At 40.7% G+C, this 22,872-nt stretch overlaps 1 protein-coding gene across 4 annotated transcripts in view; it reads left to right on the forward strand.

Moving 5' to 3' along the window:
- Positions 1 to 22,872, forward strand: part of DLG2 (discs large MAGUK scaffold protein 2) — a 725,256-nt gene that overhangs the window by 469,075 nt on the left and 233,309 nt on the right. The window contains exon 1 of one of the 4 annotated variants that reach the window (XM_090265793.1): positions 17,933 to 18,035. The exons of the other annotated variants lie outside the window; for them this stretch is intronic. Within the exon in view, the coding sequence (XP_090121919.1) occupies positions 17,999 to 18,035 (37 nt within the window). The 5' untranslated portion in view covers positions 17,933 to 17,998. Of the gene's footprint in view, positions 1 to 17,932; positions 18,036 to 22,872 lie in introns of those variants that run through there. 4 annotated transcript variants of the gene reach the window in all.

Consider the following 22,872-nt stretch of genomic DNA (forward strand, 5'->3'; position numbering starts at 1 on the left):
TAGGTATGAGTGTCTTTTGATTGTCTTTTTCCCTATTTGGTTTGAGATCTTCCTGGGTTTGGGTAAGACAGGTGATTTTCAACTGAAACCTGGACATTTGGTATATTATACAACTCTGGGTTCTATCTAAATCCTGTGTTTTGGGAAGCCTCCTCTGACCCTGCTCTGATAGCTGAAGGGAGATCTTATTACTTCCAGGATGGGGTCGTGTCAAACTTCTTCACATGGGCCTCCAGAAGGTAAGGGTGGGTTAGGGATTCCTTGTTGCTACTGGGTGGGAATAGGAGCTCAGAGCCCCTCCTAGGGTCCTCTGTTATCATCCCTACAGGGAGGGATAGGGCACCTCATTACTGTAGAGGTGAAAGTCCAATCTCCTCACCTAGTATCCACTGACACCAAGGTCACCACTTAACCACCTGGTGGGAATGAACCTGGCTCCCCAATCAGCCTTTATTGCAGATGGTGGTGATGGCGATGCAGGTTACTTTGGAGGTATTTGGCTGGAGTACAGCTGTTATTGTCAAAAAATTTTGTTTTGCTAGACTGCTCATTTCCAGGTCCTTGGATAGCAAGCATAGACTTTGGAGAATGCCTATTTGTCTGTTTGTTTTTGCTAGCTCTTGTTGGTATTTCTGGGTTGCTGCCTTCTCCTGCACCCAGTCTGGAATATACAGGTGGTAGGAGAACCTGGGGATTCAACACTGGTGGAATAGGGAAAAATACATCTACTTCATTTTCTTGGGAAAACCTCATTTTGGTTTAAATTTTATTTTCCTAAAGACTAATGAGGTTGAGGGTGAACTCTTCATATACTTATTGGATACTTAAATATCCTCAGTAGTTTTATTGAACTACCTCTTTTTCCTTATTAATTTGTAGGAGTACTTTATTTATCTCTGTCTTCAGAGATAAGAATGCTCCTTCTTCCAGGTATAGGAGGGTCCTTCTCACATAAGGGTTTCAAGACCTGCTTCAGGGAAGGTCAAAGAGTCCTTCCTGTTCCTGCCATTTCCTGAACCCTGTTATTTGCTATGTGTCATATTTATGATAATTTATCACAGAAAAGATAAGCAAAATTTGAATGCTTATTGAAAAATAATTTATTATTATAGAGAAGCACCACTCAAGTACTTTGAACAATATAACCAGTTAATTTCTGTTTAGACCAAAGGCTCTTATGGCCACTTTCCAGCTTTTTGCAAAATACAGTAAACATTCTACAATTCAGATCCTGTTAACTAGGCCCACAAAAGCCAATGGGTCACATTCTCACCCTTCTGCTTTATGAAACGCCCTTTCTCTCTTCAGGTTTTTTACAACCCTTAAACAGAAGAGAGATGCACTAACAGAGGCCTGAGTGAAAGCATCAGTATCAATGAACCTATTCACTATAGCAAGATTTGATTTCTGATTTTTAAAAGAAGCCTGGTATTTTCTCCTGGCGTGTGCACTGTCTTGTGCACTCCCTGAGCTGTGCTCAACTCCAGCACTTTAGAGCTCACTGCTACAAATAGTGGGTAAGCTTTAAAGAGTTTGAGCAGGAGTTGTGTATTGAAAGTACACCCTGATAGCAATGAGAAGAATGGATGAAAATAAAGCAGGGAGGTTACTGTCATGGTCCAAGGTGAGAGACAATGCAGCTAGAGAAATACTTAAGAGGCAGGCTTTTTTAAAAGTTGATTATGCTATTACAGTTGTCCCGATTTTTCTCCCTTTGCTTTTATCTGCCCAGCACCCCCCACTTCATCTGGTGATCCGAATGCCTATGTTCATGTCCATGGTCATGCTTGTAAGTTCTTTGGCAACTCCATTACCTATACTTGCTCTTAACATCCCCCTGCCTGCTTTTACTACCAATTTGTACTTCTTAATCCCTTCGCCTTTTCCCTCATTCCCTCAGGCCCCCCTTCCTACTGGCCATCATCCTAACATTCTCCATATGTATGATTCTCTTTCTGTTCTGCTTGTTTGCTTAGTTTGTTTTTTAGATTCAATTTTTGATAGTTATGTATTTGTTACCATTAATGTTCATAGGTTTGATCTTCTTTTTCTTAAATAAGGCCCTTTAATATTTCATATAATAATGGTTTCATATAATAATCCTTTATCTTTACTTTGTCTGGGAAACACTTTATCTGCAAATGATATCTTTGCTGGGTAGAGTAATCTAGGTTGTAAGTCCTTGCTTTTCATCACTTTGAATACTTCTTGCCAGTCCCTTCTAGCCTGCAAAGTTTCTTTTGGGAAATCACCTGACAGTTTTATGGGAACTTCTTTGTAGGCAATTCTCTGTTTTTCTCTTGCTGCTTTTAAGATTCTCTCCTTATCTTTAAACTTTGGCATTTTAATTATTATGTGACTTGCTGTGGTCCTCTTTGCATTCATCTTGTTTGGGATTCTCTGTGCTTCCTAAATATGTATGTCTACTTACTTCACCAAATTAGGGAACTTTTCTTTTATTATTTTTTTCAAATAGTTTCTAATTTTGTGCTCTTCCCCTTCTCCTTCTGACACCCCTATGATGTGAATATTAAAACATTTGCAGTTGTCCCAGAGGCTCCTAATATTATCCTCAATTTTTTGAATTCTTTTTTCATTTTGGTGAACTAATTGGATGTCTTTTCCTTCCTTTTGTTTCAAATCATTGATTTAATTTTTGGCTTCATCCATTCTGCTACTGATTCCCTATGAATTGTTCTTTGTTTCAGTTAGTATATCTTTTTATTTCTGCCTGCGTCTTTTTTATGCTGTTGAAGTACCCACTGAGTTCCTTGAGTATCCTTATAACCAGTGTTTTAAACTCTGTAGCTGATAGATTGCTTATCTTCATTTTATTTAGTTCTTTTTCTGGAGTTTTGTTCTGTTCTTTCATTTGGGACATATTTCTTTGTCTCCTCATTTTGGCAGCCTCCCTATGTTTGTTTCTATGTATTGGGTAGAGCAGCTTTGACTCTATGTCTTAGTAGTGTGGCCTAATGTAGTAGGTGTCCTTAGGGTCCTGTGGCAAAGCCTTCCCTATCATCCAAGCTGTGTACTTGAGGTGCTCCCTTTGTGTGAGCTGAGTAAACCCTCCTCTTGTAGTTGAGCCTTGGATGCTGTTGGCAGGTCAATGGCAAGGGAGGGGGGTAGATTTACCCATTCTAGACAGCTGGTAGGACTGGCTGTGACCCTTGGCCAGCAACCACCTCATTCCTTGATTTATGGAGATGATTGGTTGGTGCTGTAATTTGGTCTGGAGCTATCCACTGTGTGCACAGGCCAAGGTCAGCCTCCACCTGTGTTCTGTCTGGGGCCCCTTGGTATAAGCTATAAAATGATCTGCAGATGGCTGCTGCTAGTGCCAAGCTGGTGGCCACCCACCAAGTGGTATGGGGGCTGGACTCAGCTGTTCCTTGTTTGAGTAGATTCAGAAAGGTCTCAAGCCGGCACCTAACCCAGCTCTTCAAATGGAAAAGCCACTGTTACCAGGGTAGGAGGCTTACTTGGGTGGGCACGTAAACTGGGTGGGGCAGACCCTTAGGTAATCATCAGGGTGCGACTTACCATGTGAGCCAGGTTGATGGAGATTCAGATATGGTGCCACTGCTCTGTGGCTCTGTTAGGGGTGGGTTTGGAAAAGGTATAATGACCCATGCCTGCAGTTCTGTTTGGGAGGAAGCTGTCAACCAGTCTCACCCTGATGCCAGACACTTTAGTTCCTCCCCATATGCCACTGGTGCCCTTAAAGGTGCTGCCTCAGTGCTGGAGCCCAGAGAGAGTAAGTCCTGTGCGGGGCCCTCCAAGAGGAGACACCTGAGAATCCTGCAGCTTCTTCCGCCAACCCAACTCCCACTGGTTTTTATAGCCAGACATTATGGGGACTTATCTTCCTGGCACTGGAAACTTGGGCTGGGTGGTCTGGTGTGGGGCTGGGATCCCTTGTTCCCAATATATCCCTCCATTTTATATCCCCACGTGTGGGTTTAGGACCAGCTGGTTCCGTGTCTCCGCATCTCCACCCCTCCATACCTCCTACCCGTCGGGATGAATGTGAGTTCTTTAAGTCTTAGTTGTCGAACTTCCATACAGCTCAATTTTCTGATGGCTCTGAGTCATGGTTGTTCTATATTTTAGTTGTAAGTTTGCTGTAGTTGTGGGAGGAGGTGAGCCACATTTACCTACGCCTCCATCTTGACCGGAAGTAAGAGGTAGACTTGACAGGACTTGGTAATTAGGATATGATGCTCAGGCATTTGGGTGATGGAGAACCTCTGAGGACACAAAACTTAGAATTCCTTCTTTCTTTGTACGGAACGCAACTGTCTAATCTGACTATACCTTCTTTTGCTTTGGGTCAAGAAGAAGTTGGGACCAAATTCACATTTTTTTTTTAGAGCTTTTCTGCTTAATGCATTTAGGAGAACACAGCCAACCAGCTGGACTGTCCCAGAGAAGTACATACATATTATGTAGACAATAAAGCCAGTGGCCCACATGTGATAAATTCCAGCAATAAGCCTATTTTCAAATATAGCAACTAGAAAAATAAGCATTGGCTATGTATTCCACATCATATCATCTCCAGGCAGCCTAATAAGCAAATTATAACATTAATGTGGACAATAAATAGTTTGCTAATGTGGGTTATTGTAAACATTGTAATGGTAGTTGGCTGAGGTTAAAGAGAAGGAGTATATGATTTATGATGGTACATCTTTAAAAGCCATGGAAAATATAGACCCATTGGAACTTGAACTTGATGTGAACCTCTTTTTCTCACAGAAGGGTCAGGAGGGAGAGAATCGGTATCATCACTAACATTTTTTCATTAGCTATTCAATGCCCCTCCTCTCACTCCCTCTTTCTTCTCCATCTGGAGCCCTGAATATGAAGCTGGGAAGAGACAGGGTGGAGCAAAGGGGAACAGACATGGAAGTAAAGAAGAAAAAAGGACGATTTTGTAGGACAGCATCACTATCCTACAGGGGGAGAAGATGGGAAAATTTTAGGTCTAGAAGAGCACCTCAAGATCCAGTTTAGTTCAGCTATACCTTTTAGAGACCCACTATGTGCCCAGCATTACAATACAGAAGATATAATTAAGACCAGTGGGTAGACATTATAGTAAAGTGGGTTTCAACTCATAGGAGAGTTTTTTCACCTGTGGAATTCTTCAAAAACAAAAGGAAGTGTCCTGTGTTAAAGTGAGGGCCCCATAACTTAAGTATGAAAACAGGGTTGTTTCAGAGAAGACCATTATGCTAGATGCAAGTTAACATGTTGACCTTTAGGTAACCATTTCAAATAGAAGATTCTCTGACCATAGTTTTTAAAATAGAGCTGCTATCAATAAACCTGGCCTTCCATGGTTAAGAAGTTGAACTTGGAGATACTACTTTCACCTTTTCTCCTATTCTTCTCTGCCCATGTTATCAACCTAGAAAACAAAACAAAGATGGAGGAGGTGCAGAATTGTTCCAGAGATGGGAGAAGCTTCCCAGATGTGAGCCAGCTGGAGTCCTCGAAGGAGGACTGTGAAAAGTCAGGGGACCAAAAAGGAGGAAATACCTCTTTGAGGCCCCTTGACTCATGGTTGAATCAGTTATGTTGATATATTTGAGAATGCCCTTATATAAAACATATAGAGTTTAACAGGCACTGAATGGGGTTTCTAGAATTTTTCTATAAACAGTATTATTAAACAATCTGCTTTGTAAGCTAAGTCGCTGCCCTCTTTATTCACTTGGCTCCAGAAATAACAATAGTAAACATTTATTGAGTACTCACCAAGTGCTAGATGCCATTTAGAAGTGCTTTAAACAGATTAATGGGCATAATCTTTAGAACAACCCTATGAAGTCATGCTAAGGACTGAATTGTGTCCCTCCCCACAAATTCATGTTTTGAAGCCATAACCCACAATGTGGTAGTATTTGGAGGTAAGGGCTTTGAGAGCTAACTAGGTTTAGATGAGGTCATGTAGGTGGGGCTCTCATGATGGAAGCAGTGATTTTAGAAAGTGAGACACCAGAGAGCTCTCTTCCTCTCCACACATACACACTGAGGGAAAGTCATGTGAGCACACAACGAGAAGGTGGCTATCTGCCAGCCAGAAAGAAAGGTCTCGGCAGAACCTGACTATGCTGGCACCCTGATCTTGAACTTCTAGTTTTCTGATCTATGAGAAAATAAATTTCTGTTGGTTAAGCCACTCAATCTGTCCTATTTTGTATGGCAGCCCAAGCAGACTAATACAGGTCAGTATAATTATTATTCTCTTTTTTACATAAGGAAACTGAGTGATGGAGAGGTTAAGTATCCTGCCCAAGACAGCACACTAATGACTGGAAGAAGTGGGATTCAAATCCAACCAGGCTGCATTTGCATCCAGACCCTTTGCTCTTTACCACAGTAATCTACTGCCAACCTGTAATATATTAATATGTGTACTTACTGCCTGTGTTTCTCAAGTCATTTCACAAACTGGTCTAATCATTCTTTACAGCATTGTAATGTAGATGGAGGAGATGTTTCTGTCCTACTTTTACAGCAAGAAAATTGACAGATTAGGTGGAGTGGCCAAGGAGAAAATTCAGACAACTAGTAATTATCTGAATTGAGATGGCATGAACGTCATGAGGTCATGTATATCCAACACCTAGAATGAAACCCAATAAGAAGGTACTAAGTAAATTATTGAATGTCGGATGAATGGGTCAAAAAATGACTTGAAACCCCATAGTCAAAGCAGTGCTAAGTAAAATAATCTTTTATTCCTAATCAATAGTTTAATTATTAACAAATCAGTTGTTTTATTAATCATTCACTTAACAATTATCTAGAGTTAACAATGGACTGAATATATAGTTCTATTTCTACCCTTTTCCCTATGACAATATACTTTGAAATACCTTGTCACTGAATATATTGGTACTTGAAATGCATCTTAAGTATAAAAATACATCTTTTGGATCCCAGAGAAAGGGAGAGAAAAGTATACACCCAAGAGAGGAGAAAATTTATGCCATTAATCAAAACATGGTGTAAAAAAATCAACATTTTATTTCTCAACAAACCCTCTCATCTCTTTTTGTTGATTTAATTGATTTCCTTCAGCTTTATTCACTTTTTCTTCATGAGAATTTGTATCTGTAGTAGTAAATTGTAGAAGTTCAGTGAAAAGTAATCCATCAATAATTCATTTGATAAAGAGAATCATATTTCTATTCTAGCCCCACACCTAAATTCTGGGAGGTAACAGATCATTCCCAGCATCTTCCCAGAATGACAAGGCGCAGCTTCCATAGCCTGATCTGTTTATTAACTTGCATCCAAGCAGGTGTGATTTTTTTGTACCCTACAGTGTGACCCATCACTTAATTACAAGCTGAGATTTTGTGCTCGTATTTTATTTCACCTATGATGCTTGTAGATGGACTATCTGGCTTTCTGGAGTTATGTAGATATCTTGGAATTGTACCATGCACAATGTCCCAAAGTCTGGCATGCACAGAGGCTCAGTAAATTGAACATCATCCATAGAAAAGTAGTTAGCCTCAGGTCACATTGGAATCACTTTGCTGTATCCTGATATATCCTTAAATTGTTGTTTTCTCTCTATATCATGAGCTAAACAAAGATATTCTTCAAGTTTGGATGCTTTCTTCTCCTCCTTTTTCTTCACCTTCTTCTCTTTCTCCTTCTCTTCCTTCTCTTCCTTCTCCTCCTTCTTTTCCTTCTTCTTCTCCTCTTCCTCCTTTAGTGTTTTTTTTTTTTAAGGTAATACTGTAGTTTAACTGGAGAATAAACAGGCACTTTAGAGAGCAGCCATATTTTCAAAAATAGATTAAATAAAAACAGAGCAACACATCATACACACAGTTGACTTTTGTTGCTAGGATGTCTCAGCCTCTGTGTTTTATTGATTAACCCACATTGTCTGCAGAGAGAAATAGCACTTTTGAGAGCACCATTTGTGACTATAAAGCCAAATGCCAGTCAAACAAATAAATAGCAAATCTTGCCAAGGAAAAAGGCTGAAAATCTCTGTCTCTACAAAAGACTTATGCCAGAAAATACATTTCAGAAAAAGTAAGTGTATAAAGTTACCCTAACTTGATGAGGCCATCTGGCTCATCAGTATGTTGAATTTTAGCAATAATAATAACAGCAAACACTTATATAGTATTCTGTCCCCCTTTCAGGACACTGAGAAACAGACAATCTAAAGGAATATGGCCAGGCAGTGTAGGTACCGAGACTTGAACTCAGTTTCGTTCAAACCTATGTTCTTTACAAATACACTATGCTGCTGCTCATGTGAAAATTAAGATCTCAGGCTGGCATAGGCAGCACTTATTAAAATAATACAGTTTAGTTTGAACCATAGAAAAGTGCCAGTATTTGACAGTTTTTGACCTAACAAATCTGTAGTTATACTGTTCAACCTAATAGGAAATAACGCAGGTAACTAAGCACACAGCTGTTATGCCTCTGCTTTGAGTCGGGCTCAGTGTTCTGTGGCACAGCTGGAGTTGAAGTGATTTGATGGCACAGAGAGTCTGGAGGCCTGATTTCTTGTCCAAACACCTTTGCTGATCTTGATTAGTCAGTTCATCTCCTTGGACCTCATTCTTTTTATCTATAAAATGAGTGGATCTCATACTTTTTAGAACTCAGTCCACTTAGGGTAAAACATCCCATGTCTTCTTTACACCAATAACTCTTAATTTTGAGTACCAAACAAACCTGCTGTTAATGAAGAATGTGACTATAAAAGCAAACTGTGCATGTGAGAACTATATTTGCAGATGCTACAACAATATAGATATATCTATCCCTATTTAGGAATGATTTATCTTTAAGTATACATATATCTTAAACCCTAATATTGGAAAAGGTTAACCCAAAATATAGTTAATGAAGATTGTGTGTTATTGAGGGTTAATGAATTTATTCAAAACAAATAGAAGGGATAATGGTAAACCTAAACTAAATTTATAATTAAGAGCAAGAATTGTGAAAAGTGATATCCATGACCAACTCAAAAAATATTGATGCTTTGGATACAGTGTCTTTTTAAAAGCATCTTGCCCCCCAATTTTGGGATCCTCACCTCTTGGCCTGTGCAGCAGAAGCTGTGTAACACAGCCAGTGACGTGGAAGCTAGCCTTCCTGGAGGAATACCAGGTTTAAGTTCTTTTTTTGTATGTTTGTTTTTTCAGTATAATTTTTTTTATTATAAACAATATCTTGAAGTCCTTCTATAAAAATCTTTTTTCAAGTATATTTTATTGATTATGTTGTTAGAGTAGTCCCAGTTTTTTCCCACTTTGCTCCCCTCTGCCCAGTTCCCCCCTTCCCTCCAGCAATCCCACCCCATTTAGTTCATGTCCATTGGTCGTGCATATAAGTTCTTTGGCTTCACCCTTTCCTATATTATTCTTAACATCCCCCTGTCTATTTTGTACCAACTGATTATGCTTCTTAGTCCCTACACCATTTCCCCATTTCTCCCCCTCCGCCTTCCCAGCTGATAACCCTCCAAATGATCCCCATACCTATGATTCTGTTCCTAATCTGGTTTGCTTAGTTGAATTTTGTTTTTATTTTTTAGATTCAGTTGTTGATAGTTATGAGTTTGTTGTCATTTTAGTGTTCATAGTTTTGATCTTCTTTCTCTTAAGTAAGTCCCTTTGACATTTCATATAATAATGGCTTGGTGATGATGAACTCCTTAAGCTTCACCTTGTCTGGGAAGCACTTCACCTGCCCTTCCATTCCAAATGATAGCTTTGCTGGTTAGAGTAATCCTGGTTGCAGGTTGCCTTTCATCACATTGAATACTGCTTGTCAGTCCCTTCCTGCCTGCAAAGTGTCCTCTGAGAAATCAGCTAATAGTCCTATAGGCACCCCCCTGTAGGCAACTCTCCACCTCTCTCTTGCTGCTCCCAGGACTCTGTCTTTATCTTTCACCTTTGGCATCTCTATCATGATGCGTCCTGGTGTGGTCCCCTCTGGGCCCAGCTCACCCAGGACTCTCTGTGCTTCCTGGACCTGTATGTCCATCTCCTTTGCAAAATTTGGGAAGTTTTTCTCATTTTTTTCAATTCTTGCTTCCTCATTCTGCACTGGTTGACTGTTTTTTTCTTCCTTATGTTCCAAATCATTGATTTGAACCCTGGTTTCCTTTCCTTCACCATTGGTTTTGTGTGGATTTTCCTTTGTTTCACTTAGCATAGCCTTCACTTCTCTTATGTGTTTGCCATACTCAAGCATATCTGTCAAGCCTGTGAGCATCTTTAGCACCAGTGTTCTGAATTCTGCATCTGTTACGTTGTCTATCTCCTTGTCACTTAGTTCTCCCACTGGAACCTTGATCCGTGTCTCCTTTTGGGCCATACTTCTCTGTCTCCTCATTCTGACAGGCTCCTGTATTTGTTTGCCTCTGCATCCCAGGTAGAGCTGTCACTCCTGTTATGTTGTAAGGAGTGCAGCCTTAGGGATTCGTTAGTACAGGGCAACCTGTTTCACCACGTTGTGGCGCTGTATGTGGGGGAGGGTCCAAGAGGGAACAATGCCGCCAGCCCAGGACTTGCACCTTTTCTAGCTGCCTCTCTCACTTCCACACCAGACTGGCGCCCCTCTCGCTGCTGCCCTGGCCGTCGTTCCCAGAGTGGGTGGGTCTGTGGATGTTCTAGAACCATGGGGGCCCTTTAAACAAGCAGACTCTGCTGAGACTGGCAGTTTCTGCCTCCATCCCAACCCCTACTGGTCTGCACAGTCAGAAGCAATGAGGCTCTATTTTCCCTGGTGCTAGAACTGTGAGCTCTGAGGTCCGGTGAGGAGCTGGGACTGCTCCCCATGTGGACCTCCTGACTTTTTAAAACGTGTGACTGTGCTTTCCGCTGGCCCACTGCTGCTGACGCCGCTGTCACCACCACATCACATCCTCTCTGCCCTGGCTCTGCTCTCCTACCTGTCTGGATGAGTATTTCTTCTTTATATCTTTGTTTGTTGGACTTCCATTTAGTTTGATTTTCTGGAACTTCTGGTTGTTTCTAGTTCTGAGGTAGTTGTATTCCTTCTTAGTTGTTGGTGGGGGGGGCACAGCATGTCTGTCTATGCCTCCATCTTGGCCAGAAGTCAAGTTTAAGTTCTTAATAAACTCTAGTAACCTCCAATTTGAAGACCAAATTAATAATCCTTAGTTCACTCAGTAGTTACTGGTCAGCATCTCTTAGTCTCATTTGAAAACAAAGCCCATGAAATTGCAAGTGATTTACCTAAACCTGCCAAAGAAAGGACTTCTTTGCCATGATTGTGATGCCTTCACATTCTGTTCCTAACTCTGTCCAGTTGCCCAGTGTTGATATCAAACTGCTTTTTTTAATCCTAGCTCACAATAAGAAATATATTAACTTTAAAACTCAGGGCGCACATGCACAGTCTCCCGTTATATCAGTGCAGTTGGAGGCCTACGCAGAAGCACCAGGACAACAGGTGAGTAGGAGATAACATTTGAGCCAAATTCTACACACCTTGTGGGATGCCCTGCATGTGTGTGTGTATGTATGTGTGACAATTGTGCACATATTTATTAATATATATACATAACAGCACACAGGCACACACAAATTGATCTTGCAACTCTCTTATAGGCTATGATGTGCAATTTTTTAAAAAATTACTCTCTCTTTAAAGATTTTGTTTATTTTTAGAGAGATGGAAAGGGAGTGAGAAAGAGAGGGAGAGAGACCAGTGATTGAAAGATACATCTGCCAGTTGCCTCTCACATGCTCCCAACAGGGGACCTGGCCCACAACCCAGGCATGTGCCCTGACTGGGAATCAAACCAGCAATCTTTCAGTTTGCAGGCCAGAACTGAGCCACACCAACCTGAGCTAAAAAAACATTACTCTTAAAAAATGTTGCCCAGAGTACTAGACATACCAGGGTGATCACTTTGTAAGTTATATAAATTATAAAACATACTTTGTTCTACATCTGAAACTAATATAATATTGTGTGTCAACTGATATTGAAAAATTAAAAAATTGTTTAGTGTTGCTAGGATATGAATACAGTATGGCCTCCGCAGATAGTGTAGGAGCTTCTTTAGTCTTAGAGATCCAAAGTGAAATTTTCCCTCTTTAAAACACATGAAAGCATATTTGGAAGTTCCTTTGATGAGTGGGTTGGAAGCTGTGGGTCACAAGAAAAGATGGCAGGAACGGGGGATAGTTAGCCTGGAGGAAAGAAGTGATGGCCTTGTAGGGAAGAAGGAGCTGGGAGAGTAAGTGGCAGTCCTCCAGGGTAGCTACCAGAGTAAGAATTGATGGAGGGACTAGGCATTTATTTATGATTCCTAGGAATGAATATTTACTGACTCAGCCTACTGAGCACTTACTGAGTACCAGCTTCTGTGCTAGAGACTACAAATAGAAAAATAATAGAAAATACAGTCAGGTATACTTTATGCAAAGAAATTGTGGTTTTTCCAACAATGTGATAGTAAAGCAAGCCTGATGGCTAACACAAATCTATGGAGATACAACCCATAGTATTGAGAGATGATGAGGTTTTTTTTTTAAGTTTCACTAAGTGGTTTTAGTGACTCATGTAGCCCCGTGTTTACTAAGGTTGCCATTTGATGTTAATTTCTAAAGACTTTTAAGCATTCACTTCTGAGCAGATTGTGGTTTAGTTATGGAGAAGCAGATGTCCTCAAAGATGAGCCTACAAACCCAGCCAAAACTTGTCCCAAGGCTGCCTCTCCCCCATTTGGCTCCTCAGATGAAACATGAAACTATAAAAGTTTCCATCTGAACTTTAAAAGAGCCTTTCAGAATTCTAGCTTTCAACATTTTTTTTCCTGAAAAAAATTAACTGAGCTTTCCTTGTATTTTAGATTATTCAATTTGCAAGAAAGCACATGTGATAATGAATATATAAATCTTCTCAATTTCTCTCGATATCTGAGTAATGACATCTAGGTTTTACTGCATTGGGTCCTCATCAATCTCTTTTAAATTCTGAAATAAATCAATTAGAGGCTGTGATTCCCATTGTTGCACTATATTCAAAACTGTGTTAAAGCTTATTTTGGGGTGATCTCTGAGTTTATTATTATGTTAAAGTTATAGGCATATTTTGGTTCAATAGAGAATAGATCTTCTAAGTTCTAAGTGTGAGAACTCTCTTGGTAAGAAGTTCCCCATTGTGAGAGACCTTCCAGAATAGTCAGAGATCACCAAGCATTTGGTTGGAGATAGAGTACAAGTGTTACATAAAATCACCCTTCAGCTCCCTACCAGCCTAGGGACTGTAATTTTCCATTAAACAGTGACTTCATCAGCCTTTAACTGGGTTCTTTTCCAGAAAAGAGCTTCCTGTACCTGCCTTCTAGAACCATATAACATCAATAAGTGTTCTTAAATAACTGAGTTCCTTGTCAGCAGCACTGAAAAGGATTATCAAGTATTTTTCAGCTCACAAATGATGGTGAAGACCAGTTGGGCTGGTTTGGAGGACCTAATGGGAAATGATGTGATTTATAGTCAATTTTGGCAAGTCTTTCTAAGTGTAAGTTGTCCCCAGGCTCGAGGTTTCAGTGTCCAGCCTCAGACGCTGAGGAAGAGTGATTTATTTAGGACTAGTTATGATTAACCTGGGAGACTTAAGGTGTTTCTTTTTTAGGAAAGCTTAGGCTGTCCCATATCATTTGAGATATGTTTTTGGAAAACTGTATCTACCCTTGTTGTTGGTTCATTAATTGTCACTTACGTGCCATGTAAGACTTCTGTTTAATTGCATCTCCTTTTCCTTTTTGGCTTTCAATCTAAATGGAAATTATCTAGCATTAGACTTTGTGTTTAGAGTCATTTACAGAATAACTTTTAATACTACCCTTTATGGCATTGAGTGAATAAGGATAGGGCAAACATCAGAATTTCAGCCTTCTAGCTTTGCCTGCTAAGCAGTTGATCCACAAGAAAGATATGTTTTACAAACTTATATGCCTCTCTCCTGGGTAGAACTGCTCCTAACCTTAGAATTGTCTAAAATAATTTATTCAGAGATCTTCATGGGAGAGAACCCTGGAAGCTATCTACAGGAAAGCTATCTGTGGGATGTTACAATGATTATTCCCACATTATAGAAGAAAAGAACAAGAACAGGGGCAATAATATTCTATCAGCCTACTTTACCATCACTGTGGTATACAGGCTGTGAAGTCCCCATTTAGTTCAATTTTGACTTGAAGTGGGGGAAGTAGACGGGTGCTCAGGTACTGTATTTATTTCTTGGAGGAGGAGTCTGGGATTCAGGCTTAAGCCATTACCAAGGGTAGAGATAGCTCCTTACCCCAGAGCTGTGAAATGTGTCCAGGGATTGATGCTGAGTCTTCCATAATCCATTAAAACCAGGACATGAGAAATTCTGTGCTGGGTTATACCAGTGGTAGCTCCAACCAAACAAGGATGCAAAACATCCAAACCATTACAGGGTGATGTGAACAATGCTGTAATAATAGGAAGGTAGAAAGTGCGGTGGGAATAACAGTGTGGTCATAACCCAGTCTGTGAAGTTCAGAAAGGTTCCCAGAGACAGCGATATTTGTGTTTTAGAAGATTGAATAGTCAGCAGACTCAAAGGAAGAAAGAGCTGCCTGTGCAAAGTCACCAAGTTTTCCAGGAAGAAGACAATGAGAAAGGCAGTGAGGAAATCGAGTTTGTGAAGCAGTGCTATGCTTCACTAAGAACATAGGCTTTATGCTGCAGTTGAAGAGGAGTCAGCAAAAGATTTTAAGAGGAGAAACCATTTTAGAAAGAAATCCCTGACTGCAGGTGTGGCTAATGCATTGAGGGAAGGTGAGATTAGAGGGAGGGAACCAGTTTGGAGAGAGCCTCATCCATGCCAATGTTCACAAAGAAGGACACACAAACTAGGGAGACATTTTGGAGATAGAATTAATGAGATGTTATGCCTAATTAGATGTGGAATCAAGGTTTGAGGCTGAAGCGTATAGATTATATCACTAGGAGAATTGTGATACTTGATAAAAACCATCACTTTTTCTGAAACCATAGTATGATATGACTTTACCTGTATACTAGTTCTGTGGCAACTGACAATATGTACTAAATCTTTAACTTTTCAGAGCACTTCCTCTTGTGTGGTCTCATTTAATATGCCATTTGACAGATCAAAAAACTAAATGTAAGTTGTTTGACTGAATTTGCCCAGCTGGTTTTAATTGAGGTAGGACTAGAACCAAACCTCCTGACTCCCTAGTCTTAAATTTTAAATCAAATCCCATATCTGACAGTACTCCACCCCATGCCCCTCACCATTTTTTTTTTCTATTTTGCATGAAAGATACTAGAATTGGAAAAACTTTTGAATAGAAGAAAAAGTTGGGAGCTTTGGAAAAGCCACAAAGAAATCATGGAAGCTTCTGGGGAAGAAGAGGCAGCCAGCAGAAGAGCAAGTGACTGAGCATTCCAGACCTTCCAGATGTCAATGTCACTCACAGTACAAAGACATTCTGGTGGATTAGTTCCTCTGAGTTTCCCTATAAACTTCACCTCTTCACATCACATTAGCCCTGGGTGATGGGGACTGGAAGGTGGGGAGGAACCAGCTGGTAATGGCTGTGAATGGCAATTATAGTGGCCTCTACTTAGGACAGCCCCTGTATCCCTCAAATCTGTGCAGAGGATCCTGTGAGGCTTACTAATCAGCTTTACACTCAAAATCTGTCCCCAGGAAATCTCGACCACAAAGTAAGTAGATTTGCTGATCTGCTGATTTGTTGGGTGAGATTGTCTGTGCAGAAGCCATGAAAATAAGCCTGTTCAATTTAAAGTGGAATCTCAACTTCAGTGAGGAAATGATGAGTCTTGGTTCCAGCAAGTCATCATTTCTTTATTAGAAATAGTAGGGAGAGTCATTTTGAAATCATCCTCAGTCCATGTTGGTGATTGGGAAGAGGCAAAACACCTGTCTCAGACAAGCAAGACATTCATGGGTAGGAACAGAGTCTTCATCTGTAGGGGTTATAATAGTTTGTTTCTAGGAGTCAAAAGGGGCAATAGTTTTAGGATGCCTGGAGAGAGAGGAGAGAGAGAGAAAGAGGGGGGGGGATTCTTGATGAAAACTCCTCAGTGTACTGTTTTCTTTAAAGCAAATGTGATGCCTACAATAACACCTAGCAATCAGCTCTCACTTATGGCTGACTGACTTGGAAATGGTAGTCAAATAATTGTACTTGAGAGAGGACATAACCCCTCATTATTCTGGGGGCTTTCATTAATTATCTGTCTCCCTGCCTGGACTTTTAAGCTCCTGCCTCAGGGACTCACCTGATTTCCGCATGCTCTTTTGTCATCTACAATCAGCAGACTCAATAACTAATTGTAAAATAAATGATTAATGTACTGCTTTTAAAGAAAGTTCGTTTTTTGATTTTTTGTGTTTTTTTTTTGTTTGTTTTTTTTTTTTACTCTTTTCCCCTAATGTTTTTGTGTGGAGTGGGAGAGATATCCATACAGAAAAATGCACTCTCACACCCATAGGTGTGGTTTAAACAGATGTTCTTTAGTTTATAAGCCAGCCTAAAACCTGTGAGACTACCACAGCTTTCAAACCCATCAAGGCAGCCAGTTTGTCAAGACATGAAGTGTTAGTGATAATCCCATTTTATCCCTGAAAACTACTCTGAGAATTTTTTAAATCTCCAAGCAGATTCAAATCCCTTAGTTCTGTTTTTCTAGTTATAGTTTGTTTCTGATTAACACATTTGCAACTTATTTTTTTAAACAAAACATTTACACTGAAATGATTCTTTGTTTTCAGTGAGCGTGATTGATTCCTATTTGAGTTGTTTTTTTTTGTTTTTTTAAATCATAGGATTTTCTAGGCTGTGTACTTTAAGTTTGATAAACAAAATAATAGGGAGGAAGAGTAGGTGGCTGCCATGGTGACCAAAACATCTGATCTGTGTGTTAACAGATAGGGCAGGGAAACAGTGCCATACGGCAATGAACTGCAATTATGACCAATAGTTGTGAGAGGAAATTTAAATATCTGGGCTACACTTAGCAACTGGTTAACCAATCAATACATGAATAGCAATATCTGCAGCATATATGAAAATGAAGACTCCTTAAGCATATTTGGAATAAAACTTACCCTAATTTCCAAATGTTAGCTACTCATCTTGAAGTATCAAGAAAAGCTTTCAATCAGGTCTTGATGTTGGCATTTCCCAGTTCAAAAGAAATGAGAAGGGGGTACGTTTCCTAGACTGGAAGGACCTGGTTTGTGGCTTGATGTGGCCACACAAGAAGGTGAAGTTAGAAGATCTGGCCACACAAGAAGGTGAAGTTAGAAGATCGGCTTCCCTAAACCATTTCTTTTTGAATACTCTTCTCACCTAAAGGCTGCTGTAGGGAGGCATTTCCTGGCCGAGGGGAACTGCCAACTTCCTGCCCACCAGATGGAGAATTAACTCTACAGTGTGAATAACTTTGTTTGGTCTCTTCTACATTTTAAAAGAAGATATCAAGCTCACACTTCAGTGCTGGAATTGCAAACAACAGTAACTAGCTGAAGGGCTGAGTGGGATTTGGGAGTAGTAAGTCTCCCAGGCTCCCTCCAGCAGGCTCCCCAGGCAGGCTTCCAACTCCTCCACCTTTGCAGTGCTAAGGCCTTTTTAGCTGAGACGAGAAAGAAAAAGAGGTGAGTAAAACAGCTGGAAAGTGGTTTGTTATGGCTTTTAAAAGGGCAGAATGGAGAGAGTAATTCCATCTCTTAAATTGGCCCTTTTGTGTTGCAAAGCGTCTCAAACTAGCTCTGCCACTAGCCTGGGAAAGTGCTCCACCTGCTTGGCTCTGAAGAGGCTTTGGCCACAACTCAATAGCTTCAGGAGTGTGTGTTGGCGGCAGAGGTTATACACCACACAACCCAGCCAGGAGGAGGGAGCGGAGCTGAATTCAGGGAGCAGCTGCCTGCTATGCTGAAAACCTCTGGAAACTGGCTACGGGGCTGTGGTGAGGATCATGCTGCTTTTCTCAGACCCATTTCCTTGACAGAGCAGTGGGGAATCGTGGCCAGTGAACTAAAGAGAGGACAGCAGGCAGATCTGCCTACCTTTTCTGTCCTATAACTGCATGCCGTTTCTTAGCACCTACCGCTTGCAGGTATCTTCTGAAGGCTGCTTCTTTTTTATGCCTGTTGCCACTTGTGTTCCAGGAGAACAGCAAGCAAAGAAATTTTCTCTTCTTCTCCCTCAGTCAGTGCAGCCCCCAAACCACACTCTGTGGGTTTGACTCACCACTGGCCACTTCACAGTAAGCCTCTCTCATGTGAGCTGCTGGACTCTTGGTACTGTGTATCACAGAGAGAGATTTAGGAATGTGAAATTCTTGCTGCTAACTTAAATGTGTTCCAGAAATGCCTGGGTCCACGCTGACTTCACAAAAGATATTTGATGTATGCAAGTTCTGTTCAAATAGCCGGAGCATGTTGAGGGGAGAGTATAGTTCTGACACAGAGAGGCAGACTTATGTGTCTGAAAGAACCAGAGGATCTACAGAGTTGAATCTTGCTTTCACAAATTATAAGCTACGCAGCCTCGGAAAATGACTGAAAATTGTGCCTTCGGTTTTCTCATCTATTAAATGGGGATTACATTACTTTGTAAGGTTGTTTAAGAATTGGTAGTTGTATGTGGAAAGCTGGACTCTAGGGAACAGGGACTGTGGTTACTTAATTTGGGGGCATATGGTTAAGTATCTAGAAAATGTAATTTATTAACAATTATCATAGTTAAGAATGTCAGCTCAGAGCCTTCTCCTGACTTTGAATCCCAGCTCCCTCATGGTTATCTTAGGTTCGCTGTTTCCACTGTGGTAGTAGGAGTAGTAACTATTTCATGGATCTTTGAAAATTTAACAGACAGAATGCTTCCTATGTGCCTAGCACACAGTAAATACTCAGGAAATGTTAGCTGTTGTTATTATGAAGCAGAAATCTGACTGTGGAGCTAGGCAGGTGGCCTCCCTACAATAAATTCACCTCTTTTCTTCAAAGATTTTATTTATTTATTTTTAGAGAGAGAGGAAGGGAGGGAGAAAGAAAGGGAGAGAAACATCAATGTGCAAGAGATACACCTATCAGTTGCCTCTCCTACACTGCCAACTAGGGAGCTGGCCTGCAACCCAAGCATGTGCCGGAACCCAGAATTGAACCGGCAACCTTTCAGTTCGCAGGCAGGTGCTCAATCCACTGAACCACACCAGCAAGGGCTCATTTGTTTTTTGTTGTTGTTTTTTTAAATGCAGAGATCAGACAAGATAACTCCCAAAGAGCCTTCCACCTTTTAACAGCTGTGTTCCTAGGTGCATTCACATGCAAATCACATAGCCCCCACATCTTCTTTGGAAAGAGCCATAAATTAAAACTTCAAACGTTTTATGATGGAAAAACTACCCAACATAATATACATTTTGGACTTAAAAGTCATAGCCAGTACATAAAGCCAGATGTGTCATTTCATATATTCTCATGACTTGATTTTCCTAAGATGTATTTTCACAGCCCCAGATGCTATTTTTCTTGTCTATGGCATTGGGAGCATAGAGATCTGCATCCAAACACTGTGCTGGTTTTAAGAAACTTTATTCACACCAGTTGTCTGAGAGTGGCACGTGTTAGCATTTTTAGTTTCTGTATTATTTTTGAGAAGGAATCTTAACTTGCATCTCTGTCTTCTGATGGCAATTAATATGCATCTGGCATTACAACTGAGCTGTTGGCAATCAGCTTTAAAACCAGCCCAGAGTCACTCCTCACCCCGCCTCTGGGGTGAGAAAGTAGACTTGCTGGGCTGGGGAGATTTGTATTCTCCTCAGACATGGATGCCCCTCCTCACCCCATTCTGAACTGCCTTTGCTACTGTATTCTCTCCATCCCCCTACCAAATTTACTTCCCACAGTTCCACTAAATCTCTGGGTTCTCTGAGCTAGGCTAGCAAAACCATTAATCATAGAACACATAGTCACCTGTTTTTAGAATTAATTTGGTGATGTAAGACCACCAAGAGAGCAAGGACTTTTTCTGATGCCTGGCACATAATACATGCAGTCCTTGCTTTTTGCATGGTAGTGTGAGACCAAAAAGAAAAGAAAAGACATCCTAATATCAATGGGAAAAAATACTGTTGTCCATATCCTTTCAAAATGTTTGTCAAGGCATTAAAAATTTTTTATTGGCTATACATGTATAGGGAAGTGAAAAAAAAGTAAAGTAAATATTTGTTGATTACACTGTTACTGGAAATGTTAGAAACATTAAGAATTAAAGTGTTTTATTTGTTTTTTTTTTTTAAAGGGTAGTTTGAATAGTGCTTGCCTTTTTCCTGTCATCGGTCATATAACTTACAATACTGAGCAAGCATCTTTACTATGTCTTGGTGAGTCGTCCTTCTCTTTTCTAAGTTTGGATCCGCTTTCAGCCTTTTATCCTTTCAACTTTCAGTGTAATGAACTGTTTCCAAGAGCACCTTTAATGTGAACTTTTTGCCTAGTATTATTTCCTCTGGAACATTTTCATCCTTTTCATTCTCAACCACGTAACTCACTTATGTCCATGAAGTTTCCTTTTCTAAGCTCCCCTGGCCACATAGCTGGGCTTCTCCAAGGGCAGCACCGTCACCATGCCTGCAATCAGCTCTATGCTCTTTAATTCCACCATTCCATTTGAATTCCATTTTGTCCATTTTCTCTTTTTGTTTCTATGTTGCACTTTCATCTTTGTGGGCAAATTCCCACTTTGGCTTACCCATTTTTGTAAAATATCATGGGAGACAAAGAAGCAGTAGAACTACCTGCTTTGCTGTGTGTGTGAACCCCTATGAGGGGTGCATTGACCCATTACCTACAGATCTGAGAAGTCGCTAACCATGGTGTGCATCTGTTATTACATAGTGACTTGTGGACCAAAGAGGTAGTACCAAGTTTATACTTTATTCACTCACTAACAGTTACTACGCTGTGGTAACTTAAATTTGAATCATGTTATTAGGGAACTTAATTACTTAGGTAAACCACAGTAATAGAAATCCATGCATATTGGAACCAGGCAAATGAAAAGCGGCCTGTAGTTGGTTGCACAATAATACATGGCTGTCGATAAGTGAATGAACGCACGCATTCACGTTGATCTCAGTTTTGCAGTCTCAGTGTTTTTACAGCCTTTCCCATAACTATCCACCTTCTCCTCCTTCCCATATACATCCAAAATAGCAGGTGAAGGCATGTCTGCTAAAAGCTGGCTTTGAACCAGTCATTGAACTCTGAACCTCATGTCTCCTGTGCTAAAGACCCAGCTACTACTTTTCTTATCAAAATCCTCCCTAAGTGCCCAGCTTCACTTCTAAAAGGAACTAATTTACTCAACAGATTTAGATACTAAATGCAAAGAGAAAGAGGGATCAGACCCTGTGGACAGAAGAACAGAGCAGTCATGTTGGCAGAACTTCCCTTTTCTCTCTCTTTCTCCTAAAAATCATTACCAAAAAAAAAAAAAAAAAAAAAAACAGTGAAAGAGATCTGGATGATGGACTCAGAGATAATCCTGAACTTTACTTAGCCTTTGATCTCAAGGAGTATATTGTCCAAAATGGGTTATGAATGCTGCAGACAGGTAAGCAGTAACACAGTGGTGATCACCAGCACTGGCTTTGTCTGGTGTGGGTTCAGGACTGGCTCTGTCACTTCCTAGCTCAGTGAGCTTTCCCAAGTTTCTTAGGCTCTCAGACAACCATTTCTCCACCTGTAGCCTGTAATAATTGTCTCCAAGGGCTGTTGATAGTCTTGAACAAGATAGGAATGCGATGCACTTAGAGTATACCTTTTGTAGAATAAGAGTTTGGGGAACAGAAACGATTTTACCGAGACCGTAATTCAGGTAGATGTCATTATTTTCAATAAGATTGTCTTGTCCACAGTGTGCAGAATTCTGGTTACAGAGTCTGAGTATAATATACATATGGAACTTGACAGAAATTACCCAACCCATTCATAGGAGACCCATCTTTTCCCCTGCCTTCTTGTTGATTGTCATTTGGTGACTGAGAATCTGCATTATGTTCTGCCTTATAGAGTCAGCCCCCTAAAGTCTTTTAGAACACTTCCTTTGGGTGTGTTCAAAGGCATTTTCAAAGCTTTCAATAACATGACACGCAAGTCACATAATGGCAAAGTCCTGCTTCCTCCTCTCCTAACAGTACCACTTCCTCTGGAATGATCAGCTGGCCCCAAGGACATCCCCATCTGGTTACCATGTGTCCCCACAACCATATGCATACACTTGGAGACTTTTGAGACAGGCACTGAGTAATAATCACTGCTATGCCCAACTGCTGACTGGGCTATGGCTCACAGTTCTGGCTGTGAGGGGCATTTAAGGAGTACAGATTCTCCTAGGGATTCTCAATTAGTTAGCATGGAGTGGAGTGGAGGCACCGGCATTATAAAAGAATATTTCCCAGGTGAGGGGCAGGCAGAACTGAGAACTACTGCTGTGGCACCTGTGGGTGCCAGAGTCTAAGAACAAAACTAGCCCTGGCTGCAACTGTCCAGACAGGAATGTGACCTTGGCTTGTCTGGTGCCTGGCCTGGCCTGTGAGGTGCAAGCTGGCCTTTTGCATATTAGACCTTTGTTGCTGCTAATTCTTACCTTGGAGCACCATTGGTATTGTACCTTCAGAGAGTGTCCCACAGATCTTAACTGAACTTTTTGTAGTAGCTGCATAAATGGCCTCAATTTCACTTGCCTTTATTAACCTTTCAGTCCACTCTCCACTCTACCAACTAAGTCATCTT

The sequence above is a fragment of the Furipterus horrens genome, unplaced genomic scaffold (genome assembly GCF_987537825.1).
Source record: "Furipterus horrens unplaced genomic scaffold, mFurHor1.1.pri manual_scaffold_2, whole genome shotgun sequence".
Taxonomy (NCBI): Eukaryota; Metazoa; Chordata; class Mammalia; order Chiroptera; family Furipteridae; genus Furipterus; species Furipterus horrens.